At 38.6% G+C, this 15,388-nt stretch overlaps 1 protein-coding gene and 1 long non-coding RNA gene across 2 annotated transcripts in view; one reads left to right on the top strand and one right to left on the bottom strand.

The window, feature by feature from the left end:
- Positions 1–1,317: 1,317 nt before the first annotated feature.
- LOC149310595 (uncharacterized) lies at positions 1,318–9,645 on the bottom strand. The gene is made up of 3 exons (XR_016281688.1): positions 9,551–9,645; positions 9,241–9,307; positions 1,318–1,459 (listed from the first exon to the last, which is right to left on the bottom strand). It is a non-coding gene; the product is annotated as an uncharacterized LOC149310595 (long non-coding RNA).
- ATF3 (activating transcription factor 3) overlaps positions 5,484–15,388 on the top strand; it is a 45,208-nt gene continuing 35,303 nt past the window's right edge. Inside the window, exon 1 of the mRNA XM_089529270.1 lies at positions 5,484–5,558. Coding sequence (XP_089385396.1) covers positions 5,524–5,558 — 35 coding nt within the window. The 5' untranslated portion in view covers positions 5,484–5,523. The remainder of the gene's footprint in view (positions 5,559–15,388) is intronic.

A 15,388-nucleotide genomic window follows, 5' to 3' on the forward strand; every position in this document is an offset into this window, starting at 1 on the left:
ATCCCAGCATTCCATAGGCTGTTATATCCCTTAAAATGCTGCAGCTCCCTCCTGGGAATTATAGCACTTCAAGGGCTATACCAGCTTATGGAATGGAATCCTGGGATTTGTAGTTTTGAGGTCTTTAGCCTCCTTTGCCCAAGAGTGCCGGCGGCTCACACAACTACAGATCACAGGATTTTGAAGGGTGGGGCTATTGCAGTTTAAAGTGGTGTACAAAATGCACCCTTATTAGTCTCTTTAATTCATAGGGCTCCTCACTATCTGCCTGGTTCTGTGCTTAAAATTCATTAAAATTCTCTCTGTTTATAGGACCATGGCAATTTAAAGTGGTGTCAATCTGCATTATTTCTACCATGTAGATGCACCCAGGGTTAGTCATTCAAGCCCATGTACAAGTAAGAAGGGTGAGCAGTATCTAAAAAGAGCTACAGGAGTCAACAGACTAAGCACTGTGTCATGTGGCAAATGCAGTCTTCATTGTGTAACACCCCACACTCTGCAAATATGCACCACTAACCTTTCGATATTGAATCTTATTTGCCCTTATTTCTCATCTCGTTTATTGTGTATTTATTGTTTTAAGAGTTCTGTTTAGGATTCTTCGCACTTCTTGGGATTTCACCATCCTGTTAGTTGATTGCTTATGAAGCTCTGTATGTTGACAGTGCTGTATACAAGACAATAAAAAAGATGAAAGCTGAATCATCATTTTTTCCTTTCCGTGTATCATTTTGGGCATGTTCACATCATGTATTAATTAATGCTATGATCATTTATGATAGGATAGCCCTGTTTAACTATTCGAAGGGATGTCATTGAAGATGGAGCAAGCTTGTTTTCTGCTACTCCAGAGAACAGGACCCAGAGCAATGGATTCAAACTACAGGAAAAGAGATTCCACCTCAACATTAGGAAGAACCTCCTGACAGTAAGAGCTGTTCAACAGAGGAACACACTCCCTCAAAGAGTGGTTGAGTCTCCTTCTTTGGAGGTCTTTAAACAGAGGCTGGATGGCCACCTGACAGGGATTCTTTAATTGTGAGTTTTGTGAGACATTTAGCCTTCTCTATTAAAGAGCTCTGGTGCCACAACAAACTACAATCCCCAGGACTCCCTAGCACTGAGCCAGGGCAGTTAAAGTAGTCTCAAACGATTATTTCTGCAGTGTCCTAAAACTCTACTCTGATGAAGAATTCTGCGGAACGTGGAAATTTGTATATTTTGGATGCCTTACTAAACCCTAGTAAGCATTTTGTTGCTTCTGTTTGTGGCCTTAAAACAGAAGTGGTTCAAATGTTACCTTTCTGTGGTTGTTGGACTACAGCTTCCATTTTAGCTGGACACTGACAAGGTTCATGTGGGTTGGTGGCCAACACCATCTGGAGCACCACGTTTCCTCTTCCTCTGCTTAAAAGGTGTATACTTTGCTTCTCAGTCTTCTGGTTATTTGTGCACACTGCAAAGTAGATGTGTATGTGTTGGAGAGGGAAATGATAGTCCACCACTGATGAAGCAGAGAACAGCTATCCCATAACTCAAAAACTCCATTTGTTGTTGGGATAATATATTTAAAAAATCCTATTTGTCACATGGAGTTATGTGTGTAACCACACCAAAGCTTTTTTGCATATTATGATTTGATGTCAACTCTCTACACACTGTTCTGTGTAATGAAGAATCAATGAGTCACCTGTATCTATGCTATGACTTACACTTCCCAGACATTTCCATGAGCTCAGTTCTCCTCAAAAACAAAACACTCACATGTTTTGTTTACAGCTTTGAAAAGTAGAGCTTTTGCCACCATCCTGGAAGCAGCGGGATAGTAGGGACTCAATTTGGGATTGCAAAAATGCCTGTTGGGGGATAGTATCACAAGTGGGCCATGTGTTGCATATTGCCCACCTCTTGGTCACAGTGTTGGATTAAGACTGCGAAGACATTGAGTCAAATCCCCATCCAGCTATGATGTTTGACATGTTATCTTGAGCCAGTTCCTCCTTAACTCACAGCCTATTTTACGTCACAGATTTGTTAGACGGAAGAAGGTCAAGGGAAAGTACCACTTATCTTTCCATCAGTTTCTTGTAAGAAAGCCAAGATGGCAATATCTTTAATAACCAAACAAACTTTTCGTTTACTATATTCAAGTAGAAATCCTACAAGGAACTATGGATCAACATAAAAGAGTGTTTTTTGTTTTGTTTATTTGCAACTATTAAAAAAGACCAACCTATTCACAGTGTGGCATCCTTTGCCACATGCCATTGTACAGGCCACTAACTTAAAGAGCTTTTTTAAAGGGTCAGAAAATGAAGTCAGGAAAAATCTATAGACAGCTACTAATCATGTTAAAGTAACTGCTATGTTATTTTGTCATTTATAATAAAATATGATACAACGATATAATGGAGATATAATAAAATATGATACAATGATATAATGCAGATGCAAAAAGAAGCTCCTAAGGGGTGTCATAAGTGCCGGGATGCGGAGTTATGACAGCCGTTCCACGCAGTGCTGTTTGGTGGCCGGGTGGCATGGTAATGGCTCACCACGCATACAGGTCGGCACAAAGTGCTGGGTTGTACAGCGCCTATGTTTCTGGACTGCACCTCTCAGAATGCCCTACCAAGCATGGTGAGTCACCATCTTTACCTGGAAAAATTTGGAAGTTCAAGAAAAGCAACATTTACAAGCTCTGAAGAAAACTTCCTAGAAAAGAAAAAAGCTGCCTTGCACTACAATCAGAGCTTCAGGGCTGGGCAACTTCCATTGGTCTAAGACCAATTTTCTGTCCCATTTGTTTTTGGGTCAATAAGGGACTATATAGATCATAACAATGGCATGGGACAATAAAACCAGAAGTGGCTGGAAGTCAATTCTGGTTTTGTAAAACAGACACTTTTGGTGTTAAGTACAGTAATATAAGAAAGGGATGCCACCTGTTTAAAAGTTTAACATGCTCCTGAAAGCTTCTGCGAATAACAGGTTCATCTGTTTTAGGCATTTGTATTCTGTAATTTTAATTTTTTTGATAAGATTAATAGCTGCCCTGAGCATTAATGAAGAACTCGGTATAAAACAACAGCAGCAACTGTTACTACTGCTGCTACTTCTCCTACTATTAGATTATTCCATATAGTAGTAATAGAAGTACTATTACTACTATCAAGAATGGGATAAAGATATAATAAATTATTCAATCCTGACTTCAATAATATATTCCATCGTTATACCATTCTTTCTTCAAGGGGTTCTGAGGATCATACCTGGTTCTTTCTTCCTTTATAATCACAACCATGTAAGGCAGATGTGTGATACTGATTTGTTTTGTAACAAATAGGACTTTACAACGTAAGTCCTGTTCTTGCAGCAATTGTATTAGTTTTTAAAAAATGTAAATGCACTGGATTCAGCACAACTATTATCACACTTCTTTGGAATCACTTGACTGGGGTTGCTCTTGCCATTGCACTCCTTACTGACAATCCCTTAACCCCCATCTCCCTGCCCTATGCCCTACCCAGCACGGTTTTCATTTACTGTATATACTCATGTATAAGTCTAGAAATTTTAGTCAAAAAATTGTCCCCAAAAACCTGAGTCACTTATCCGTGGGTCAATATAGGTACTGTAAGTACCGTACGTTAACACTTATTTTAAAAAAGGGAACCATCCCCTGACCCCAAACTTACCCACGACTTATACATTAGGTCGACTTATTGTTGAGTATATGTGGTATTTTATTTTATTTTTTATTTTAACTTTTTCATGCAATTCTGGAGTTCTGCTATTGCAAATGCAGTTAAAAAAGAAAGAAACAGATTAAAAATAGCAACAATCAGCCTTCTTGGAATAGCAAGGGGGAGGGAGGATATCATGTGACTGCCAATATCACAATTGCCCCAGGAATATGTTTCTTACCTGAGACTAGTGTGATTGAGATGTCATTGATAGGGTTCCCCCATCAGTAAAAAGCCTTAGCACAGCAGCTATGGGCTGGACGTGTTGTCGTGCAATTAGTATTGCCAAAGCCTCTTTCTTCTGGGTCTAATCATGGTTTAAAAGCTGTGTGTAGTAATCTCCATAAAGTGTTCTGGCTATGACGATCTGACCCCCCATCTCACTGTTTTCAGCCCAACACTCTTATTGTACCACTTTGACTCTTACAACCCACATTTATAAATAACTATGGGGGCTACAGATGGGCGGCTCCATGCTGTCCATTTTTGCCCCTCGTGAGTGCTGCGCCAGCTGCACAGCGCAGCACTGACGCGCTCCCTAAAAAGGAGCTGCTCTAGGCGGCTTCTTTTTAAGGGCGTCATAATGACGCTTGTTCACCATGACAATGCCACTTCCGGCATGCACTATTTGGGCGCTCGGATACCCGTGTGTCATTGTTGTGCACCCCATGTGGATGGAGGTGCAGCAAGATGGCACAAGGGCGCCGAAAGTAGGGCTGGGCGCGTATGGACACTTAGCCCTACGGAGCCTTAAAATCGCCCCCAGGCTGGCACAAAACACCAGTCTGTACTGGGCCTGAGTCCCAAAACAGAAGGTCCAAAAGGACCGTGGCAGGACTGCACTGGTGACTGCAAACATCTGGCCCCAATCCAGCCCGCTGATGCGATTCTGAACTGGGCCGCCAAAAAGGAGCAGATTTTCCAGTCCTTTTTGACCCGGTTCTTTTGGGAAGACGAGGCGTCGGCACAGTTTCCTGGCATGTTCAGGACATGTGTTATTTAAACGCTACACCTTGAATGCGGCTGGAAACCACATAATTTGGTTCCTCTGTTTTGGGACTATGATATTGTAATCAGTATATAAAGCGTCTGAGGAAATGGACTTAAATCTATGAAAGCTCATGCTGCTAACTTCTTTCTTTCAATTAGTCTCACAGGTGCTACAAAATCTTTTAACATATTATGTGATTATAATTTATATTATAATTTATAAGTTATAATATTATTATAACTAATTGTATGATTGGATATTCAAATCCCTTTTCTTTTTTAAAACAAGCCATTTAAAAAGGTTCAAAATGCCTTTGAGTTAGGAGGATCCACGTGTAGTAAATTTCCACACAATAAAAAGCAGAAAGTAACTCAAGTAGGTATAGAAGGATCACAAAAAATATTTATAACCCTGTCAGTCTAACTGGTTTCAAACTGCAAATGTTGTCCCTCGTAAGTTATCTTTGGATCCAGAGGAATCAGTATGAAATACAGCCCTTCATTCACTTTAAGGTCGAGATGATGCTATTATTTCATATTTAGATCATGGCTAGTGAAGAATTATAGGGCGCATATTAGTCACCTCTGATATGACTTCGTATTCCCACCTAATTTAGTAACAGCAGTTGGTTTCTTGCTCTGGGGGGCAATGGAGAATGAGGTTATTAACAGAGGTTCTGGGGTAAGTGAACAGATGAGGAGGTCTTGAACTGAGAGGAGAAGTCAGAAGTAAAAGGAATGATGCTTTCAAAGAGAAGGAGATTTATTTCAGGTCAGGTCTTGAATGCAGATGGATGGCTCATCTCACTACTTGATCAGGTAGACTGCATACAATGATGTAAACTGTGTTTTTGTCTGTTACAATGAATGTCAATTACAGTATTTAAAAACTGAAGATAAATTTTGTTAATGGCTAAAACAAAGAGACACTCTCCCCCTTTTCCAGAAAGATGCAACCAACGCAAGTAAAAAATTATATTAAAGTATCACCATCATGTGAATATAAGTAGTATTAATCAGTCTATCCTCTCAGTTTTGGGGATATTTTACAATTTTCACCAGGACTTGTCACCAGTTTGATTATCTACATTTAGGATTGGATAGGCATCTATTTTAGTATAATTATTAGAGGTTTCTTGATTATTTTAAAAATTGTTTCATAGTGTTTTGCATCATGCTGTAAAATTTCATTGAGGATTTTATGCTTTTCAGGGGTGCTTTCAAAACTAGTGATGGGAGGGCTAGCATGCTGCTATAGGCTGCTGAATATAAGCATGGAAATCTTTTACAAAAAAAATGCAAGAGCATCAGCGGAAGCAGTTGGTTCAGAGTTGAGATTTCTAATATGTCACTGAGGAAATCCGTGAAAAGTTTAATACACGATGTCAAACTGATTTCTGTAGCAGAAAGTTGAGCACCTTTTTCCTTCTATCTCAGAAAAACAGAGGCTTAAAAATGCTTCACTTTGGCAGGATTGTGCTTCATGACTATAAGTCTTTAACTTATCATAGTTCTTCTAGTTGTCTTTGCTTAACAGAAGAGAACAGTTATCCCTCTTGAATTTGTCACTGGGGAAGAATTTCCCCTCATCTGTTTGCATATATGTGCCTTCAGGTCAGCTACTGACTTGTGGGGACCCCATGGATTTACTAGGGTTTTCTTAGGCAAGGAATACTCAGCAATGGTTTTGCCAGTTCCTTCCTCTGAAATATAACAGCACCTGGTTTTTGCTGGCAGTCTCATGTCCAAATACTAACTGGGACTGACCCTTTGCCTTTAGGGTATTTAAAGCACTTTCCCCTCATTTTGTTGCTGTATGCTTACAAGATGTTTCCGATTTATGGCAACCCTAGGGTGGACCTATCATGGGGCTTTCTTGGCAAGTTTTGTTCAGAGGGGTTTGCCTTTGCTTTCCTCTGAGACTGAGAGCGTGTGACTTGGCCAAGGTCACCCAGTGGCAGTGCCATCACTAGGTTTGGCGTCACCCAATGCGGTAAATAATGGTACCCACCCCACATAGACCTCCTCCCATTACCTAAGTAAAGAATCCTTAGTAAGGGTTTTTGTACTAACGTAACTCATAAATCATAATTCCTGTGTATCAATGAATGTAACAGCAATATTTGTGACGTAAACAACTAGCAAAATTAAAATTATACCTTTACATTGAAATATTATATACACAGCATAAATGTATTTTCATGTCTATAGTTGTGTGTGGTCAAAGTGAAAATTTGGTAAGATGTTATGTTTTTAAATAAAATTTTAAAATAATATTTTGTTAAAAAATTAAATTTAAAAAAATCGATACCTCTCCTTTCTCCTCTCACTGAGACTCACCCCACTGATACCATCTCTTCCATTGAGCTCCAGCATTTTAAAGGGACACAGGCAAACGTCACAGCCTGTTTCTGCCAAAAAGCAGATATTTAGGGAGCAGGCGTGTCATTCCCCTCTTTGTGTGTCATCTGGTGTGCCCTGTCCCCCTTGTCCCCAAGACACTCTTGCCCAGTGGGTTTCCATGGCTCAGTGGCAATCTGAACCCTTGTTTCCAGAGTCATAATCAAATGCTTAAACCACTACAATACACTTGTTATCTTTCTAGTGAGTTAAAAATCTTGATTTTAGCCCTTCTGTCTTCACTGAGAGGTGACCTATGTGCTTTACAGGCCTGACTGGCACTGATGTTGTCTTCATTTTTGTGCCATGTTAAAACAAGACTTTTCATGAAAGCTTTTGAGGCCAGATGTTCCTATTCATTTTCTACAGGATTGTGGTTTTAATTGTTAGAACTTGTTTTTAATCATTATATTGTTTAATATGTCTAGATTACAATCGGTAGGGGTTGTTTGTTATTTTTAACAGTTTTACATGTTAAATTATTTAAAACTGTTTGAACCGATCTCATTTAGGCTGAGAGATATAAATATTTTCATAAAATAACTACATGAATAAAAACAAAAATAAAATAAAAGTATTCCCCTCCAGCAGAGTCCTGATAAAAATCTTTGTACTGCTATTGAAGTTTCCAATGAAAGCTTCCTCCCAAATACCAATGGGAGACTTTTAAAGGGGAAAGTATAAACCTTCCTTGCCCTGAAGGCCTAGTCCTAGCTGGGGATCCACAGACTTACTATATACATTTAGAAATCAGGCCTGTTATTTTCATTCACACAATTAATTTCAGGTTTAACTATGCCCTAATATTTAGCTCTACTTCACAGCCATTTTCTCTCACAGGCAGGTGCTCATAACACAGAGGAAAGACAATTGTTTTAAGGGAAATTCACAAAGAAACAACAGCAACAATATATCACAAGCTCTGTGTCCTTGTTGAAAAATGTTGGATATGTATTAAGCTAACCCTTTATTGTTGTTACATGCCTTCAAGTTGGCTCTGACTTGCACAGATGCTATCCTAGTGTTTTCTGGTTAAGATTTATGCAGAAGAGATTTGCCATTGCCTTTCTCCCTAAGGCTGAGAGAGAGTGCAGCTTGTCCAAGGTAACACTGTGGGTTTCTATGGCAGAGCAGGGATTTGAACTCTGGTTTCTGGGAGTCCTAGTCTAACACTCCTACCATTATACCTCCCTCTTCCAAAAAAAGTGGCCTGCTGTGATGTAATGTTTGTATGTGTGTCTCCTGAATAATTGACCAAAGGAACTATTTACCTTGAAGCAACTGATATTGCATCAAGTGAGTGACTAAATGGCTCAAGACAAGGTCAGTATATTGAAGCAACTTAACAGCATGCTTCAAATAACATGTTTTAGTGCTCACTACTTCCCCAAACAGTCATACTCCATGTGAGGAATGAGGAGGGTGGAAGCAATGCCTCTATAATGCCTGTAATAAATGTTCAAGTTGAGCAGGGAGAAAACAAGTAGGTTTTCTAAACAAATGTCTGAAAGAAATGACAGTGTAGCACATGGGTGGAAATTGTCCTGCTTTCCTTCTATTGTTTCACTGCAGCTTCCAGCATTTGTCACCATTGCCTGGAATAATACAAGCAGCTGGGAAATACAGTCCAACAACATCTGGAGTGTCACACAGTTTCCACTGCTGGTCTAACACCCCTGAACATCCACAATTTTCTAATATCAGTGGTTCCCAAACTTTGGTCCTCCAGATGTTTTGGGACTTCATCTCTAAGAATTCCTGACTGTTGGCCAAGATGGCTGGGGCTTCTGGGAGCCGAAGTCCAAAACAGGTAGAGGGATAACGTTTGGGAATCACTGCTCTAACATAGTCCTTCATGGGCTATCTGATGGGGACTAGCAATTATATTTTTCCACTGTGCAAGGAATCAACACCATATATGTGTTCATTGGTTCCAACTGTTTCATTCTTTCCTGGAAACTCAACAGTGACCAGTAGTCAATGGTTTGGGGAAATGGCCCATTGCGATCTTGGGAACCAATCCCATTAAGTAGCATTGCTGGCTCCTGTTTTAAAGCACAAACTCCTTTATCTATTTTGTGAAAAATTTGTTCTGTCTTACCAGAAAGGTTGATGCGGCTACAAATACTTTCCCAAGAGTCCTGCGGTTTGTTAAAACGAGACTCCACCTAAAAAGAGACAGATCTTGTTGCCATAAAATAACAGTAAATAATAATAATAATAATAATAACAATAATGCAATAAAATAATAACTACAGTAAGAAAAAGAAGTTGTTGCTGTTTAAATTCATACATTATATACAAGAGATAATTGACGTCAACAGCAGATTATGAGGCAAAAGGATATACTGTACCCAAAATTAGTCCAGAGTTAAAGCTAAACTACCCATTGGAATTTTTCTTCTTTTTACCTCAGTGGAAGGAATTTTTAAATGTTCTTCATCTATATGTAATGGTCCTGATTCTGACAGGGCCTGTCCATTAACTTTGAAGGGAAAAAAAGTCTCAGCTGCACTCCCCATATTTAATTCAAATGCATTATTAACCCTTAGAAATACTTATATTCACTGAGATGAAGGAATGTAAGCATATTTAACTCCCTGCTGACTTCTGCCAAGATGACCGGGCTAAGTAGAGAAGACACCAAACTGTTCCTATTTTTCAGCTGTACTTTCTCTCATCGAAGTAGACACCTAGCTTACTTTCCAAACAAGAATGCCTGTGAACTTGAACAGTTACATCCAACCTTCCTTCGGAGTGACGGCTAGTAATTTAACATCACTCCCACTACCCAGCAATTTTCCTGCTTACCTCTTACCCCCCCCCACCCAACTCCTCCTGTGTACAGTACACTGTATTCAGAAGCTGACACGAAAGCGAAGCCTGATATACAGAGCTTTCTGTTTCCCTGTGACTCACTTGACATTAACATAATTATGTTACAGGAGTCAAAGTGATTTTCAATCTATGAGTAATGCACAAACGAGAGTGTATGTGTGCGAGAGAGGAGGCATATCAGCTAGCTGAAGTAAGCAGCAGCAGCTGCTGATAGCAGCTGAAGAATGGAGGTCTTGATGTAAAACTATCTAGGTTGGAAACTTACATAAAGAACTGAAACCTCGAGTGCCGTCAGAAGAACAGGAAAGCAGAGGCACTTGGGGTCGCCACAGTTGTCCCATCTGGCATAGCCAGAGGCATCATTATTTATTAATTTTTCAATTCCCTTCTTCAAAGAGATCTCAGAGCGAGTCACAACTTCTACAAAAGTTTTCTTTCTCTTTATCATACACATAACACATACAAGTGACTTTACAGAGTATAAAGGCAAGAGTTCCTGCCCGCAGGAACTTACACAAAGTTCCACAAAGGAGAAACGAAGAGGAAGAAGGGGAAGTGGGACTAATGGAGAATAGGGAAAGAATATGCAATTGTTTCGATTACTCGTGGGAACAAGGAAGATCCCTTATTATTCTTCATTTTTCAGTTCTTAGGTGGGACCAAGGGAGAATACAGTTGGTCTTCCGTATCCACAAATTCTTTATCCACGGATTCAACAATCCCTGGCTTGACAAGATTAAATACACACACACACACACACACACACACACTGTATATGTGTGTACACACACACTGTGTGTGTGTGTGTGTGTGTGTGTGTGTGTGTATTCCAAAAAGCAAGCCTTGATTTTGCTATTTTGTATAAGGGACATCATTTACTATGCCATCATATTTAATTTTGACTTGAGTATCCATGGATTTGGATATCCACGGGGAATCAAATCCCAGCGGATAGCAAAGGCCTAGTGTAATAACTTCCATAACAATGCTTCCTCCATTCATCTCTTCCTCACTTCTCTTCTCACACCCCTAGCTACTTTTAGAGTACAAAAGAACAGGTCTCTGCCTTCAGAAACACACAATCTAAACTCTAGTACAGCAGAGAAAGAAGGGGAAATGGAAGCTGGGTGAATAAGAATGTGCTTATCTCAATAATTTCTGCTTCGTCTTGGTTATAGGCAGTGGCGTTACTAGGGTTGGTATCACCCAGTGCGGTAACCCTCATGGTGTCCCCCCCCCCCAGTGTCTTCCTCCCATGCAACACCATACAGAATCCTTAGTAATGTTTTTTGTGTTAATGTTACTCATAAACTAAAACTCCTGTATATCACTGAATGTTATGGTAACTGTTGTGACATAAACAATGAGCAAAATTAAAAGTATACCTTTAAATTACAATATCATACACACAGCCTAAATGTATTTACATGAACATAGCTACATGTGGTTAAAGTTAAAATTTGGTAAGATGTGATGTTTTTAAAGAAAACTTTAAAGGAATATTTTTTTAAAAACCTTAACATTTAATAAAAAATAAAAAAAAAATTCTGAAGCCCCTCTTTTCTCCTCCCACTGAGCCTCACCCACTCACCCCATCTTTTCCGTGTTTTAAAGGGACGCAGGTGAACACAACCGTCCATTTCTACCAAAAGGCAGATGTTTGGGGAGCAGCAGTGGCACCTGGTGCACCTTGCACCCCTTCCAGCCCCTAGTGATGCTTCTAGTTAGAGGCTTAGTTAAACAGGTCCTAAGATGTGAACTAATTAGACTAACATATGTATCTTCATGTAAATAAAGGAAGAAAGTAATGCCAAGCATAGTACCAATGTTGGGGATGGGATGGGATGGGATAAAGTCTGGAGTTGTTTGAGGGAGTACAGGCCCTTGGAAAGTAAAAGGGAGGGTGGAGAAATCAAAGATTACGGGTGGATATGAAAATTTGGATATAAAAGTAAAGATATAAGGAAGAGCAAGGCTATGGAAGGCTTTGAAGGTAAAAAAATAAGGAACATGCGCTAAGTTTAGGAGCAGATAGGAAGACAGCATATAGCTGTTGTTACTGTTACAAGTGGAATAGCCTCAGATTTTGGACCTTTTTTAAAAAACATGATTTGGAGATCATGGTCAAACCAGTTTTATAGTTTTTCTAAAGCTTCGAGCAGCAGCAACCATAGAGGCTGGAGGAAATAAGCTTCATTCAGAATTGTGTAAAGATGACAATCATGTAATCAAAAAAGTACCAGTATTTGAATATATTTTTAAAAGACGGAAAGTGAAGCAGTCAAAGGTCATATGATAAAGTGGTTCCAAAATTTTGGGCACAATGTCCAAACGGAAGTGTGGGGGAAAATGTGGACTAAAGATATACGTGTAAGATGATGTACAGATGGTATCTAAATTCAAATAAGCTGTTAAAAACGTTTCAGATCAATGTTGGGGTTGTTAAGATAAGGAGGGTACTTTTTCATACTTGGTGTGTACTTATGTAAGAAAGCAAAGAGTAAATATGGATTACTTCTTATATACAGCGGTCCCCTGGTATTCATTGGGGTTTGGTTCCAGATCCCTCTATGGATACCAAAATCTGTGGATATTCAAATCCCATTATATACCTCATTATAAACATACCTCTTCCGGCAAGCATACCCTCCCGATCAGTCTACCTCAGGCTGTGATAAATTTTTATATTGTACTAATTGTTTTTAGATGGGATATGGTTTTATATTGTGATTTTAAATAATTGTTATTAGTATTATTGTGTTTGTATAATTTTGTTGTAATCCCGCCTCGATCCGTCGGGAGAGGCAGGACAATATAAATAAAACCTATTATTATTATTATTATTATTATTATTATTATTATATACAATGTCATAGTACAATGGTGTCCCTTATATAAAATGGTAAACAGCATGGTTTGCTTTTTGGAATTTTTTCCCCAAGCTATAAATAGATGAATCTTTGTATGCAGAATCCATGGATGTGGGGGGCTGGCTTTATATGATAACAGTGACAAGAATATTTTATGTGAAGGCATGGAAACGAATCAAAGCACAGACAACAGAAAAATGGTTGGTTAAGTTTACTGAGGCTGCATCTGCACTGCAGAAATAATACAATTTGACACCACTTCAACTGCCATGGCTCAATGCTGTGAGATCCTAGGATTTGTGGTTTGTTGTGGCTACAGAACTCTCTGACAGAGAAGGCTAAATGTCTCACAAAACTATAAATCTCAGAATTCCATAACATTGAGCCATGGCAATTAAAGCGGTGTCAAATGGCATTAATTCTGTAGTGAGGATTCAGCCTGAGTTAGCCAAAACTGCCAAATTAATGTGGGTTTTAAAGGATAATTTTTTTAAAAGACTGGAAACCATTTACAACCAGGCCTTTGTATCCATAGGTTATGGATCCATGGATTCAACCAACCATGACTTGACTATATATATATATATATATACACACCCAAAAAGCAAACCTTGCTGTTTATTTTATATAAGGGACTCCATTTTACTATGCCAGTATATATAATGGAACTTGAACATCCACAGATTTTGGTTTCCACAGGGGGCCCCCTGGAACCAAACCCCAGTGAATACTAAGAGCCCACTATAGAGACTTTTTGAGCAATAAGAATTCTAATTATGTAATAATTGTGGTTATGATTATTAATAACCTTACTAAATTTATTTAGAGGGATCTGTAATGGTAGAACATTTTACCCCTAACCCCCCCCCCCCCCAGTTTTTGTCTTTCATTACAGTTTGAAATGAGGGATCAGACGCCTTTTGTGTTTTAATTTTATTTAGTTGGTATTCAGAGTAATAATTAGTCTGTGTTTATTGTTTCAGTTTAATGTTTTAGTATAGTGTTTAGCATGGTGTTTTAATCCTAAAATAGTTTTAATATTATTTACACACACACACACACACGTATATGTATATATATTTATCTTTGTTCTATTCTTTTTTCTCCTGTCTGAATGTTTTTATGCTGATTGCGAAATTGATTGTTTGCACCAAAACCTCTCTCTCTCTCTCTCTCTCTCTCTGTGTGTGTGTGTGTGTATATATATATATATATATATATATATGTAGAGAGAGAGAGAGAGAGTCTTTACAAGATATTTAATATTAAACACCCCATGGTTTAGTATATAGGCATAAAATCACAGATTGGATCCAGTGGGCATATTCATAAACTTAATCCTCTGTTCATCCAGTTTCAACTTCCATTTAAGCATTAAAAAAGGCATGACATCCGCTTGCAAATAATGTTAAAAGAACTTGTTACCATTCTTTCCTGTTATTCTCTAATGAATTTGGAAAAGGTAGCTGCATTTTTTAAATTTGCATAGAATTTGTACAACATACCTTTGTTTTGTCCCTCTTGATTTAATTGCTCATGTAGAATAAAAACACAATATAAATGTAATTAAACGAAGCTGGAGATAAGAAAGGTTAAAAAGTTCCCTGTAAATTACTGAAGCCAGACAAAATGACTGATAATTATTATAATTAATGGGAACAGCAAACAAATATATAACAGTGTGGTAGGATGGGAACCAGCTTGCTTTTGAAATAAATAGGGGTCAAAGTGATGTGAATTCTTGCTCGCACAATGGGAATAAGTCCCATTAGGCACAGTAGGAGTTCTATCCAATAAACATGGGTATGGTTCCATTGCTAGACAAGTCAACAGAGTCATGCATGACAAGTGGGATTTTTTACACGGTTTTCCTTTTTTTTAAAAAAAGATACTCTCAGTGCCACTGAGGCAGCACTTTTCTTTTTTACTTTCATTTTTAAAAGGCACTTTTCTCCACATTCTTTTGGGCACATAGAAAAAAGTGCATGGTTCTTTGATTCCTGATAGTAAGTGAAGGTGGGAAATGTGTGGTTCTCTACAAGGCTTGGATGTAACCAGCTACAAATAATAGATTACATCTAATTAATTCCTTCCCACCAAAATAAATGTACTTTATAACCACACTGAGAGCCAGTGTGGTGTAGTGGTTTGAATGTTGGAAAGCTATTCCAGAGACCAGGGTTTCATTCCCCACTCAGCCATGGAAACCCATGGATGACCTTGGGAAAGTCACACACTCTCACCCCCAGAAAAACCCCTGATGGATTTCTATTAGGTTCACTATATACTGGAAGCAACTTAAAGGCACACAACAACAACAACAATATAATCACATTACATTATGAATGTCATTTGATGAGGAATATTATCACCCCTTCCGTGATGTAATGGCAACTTTAAAGTTATTGTTATAATGTTGGGAGCGTGGCCTTACTAAAATAGTGAGGGAGGACTATCACATGATCCAAATGTTGACTCATGCTTTCCCTCACATTTCGTTGTCGGTGTCAAGAAGACAATGAGATGTATGGGAAGAGAGTA

This window comes from Sceloporus occidentalis, unplaced genomic scaffold (assembly GCF_023333645.1).
Source record: "Sceloporus occidentalis isolate IW3139 unplaced genomic scaffold, rSceOcc1.0.p SCAF_6, whole genome shotgun sequence".
In the NCBI taxonomy this organism is placed as follows: Eukaryota; Metazoa; Chordata; class Lepidosauria; order Squamata; family Phrynosomatidae; genus Sceloporus; species Sceloporus occidentalis.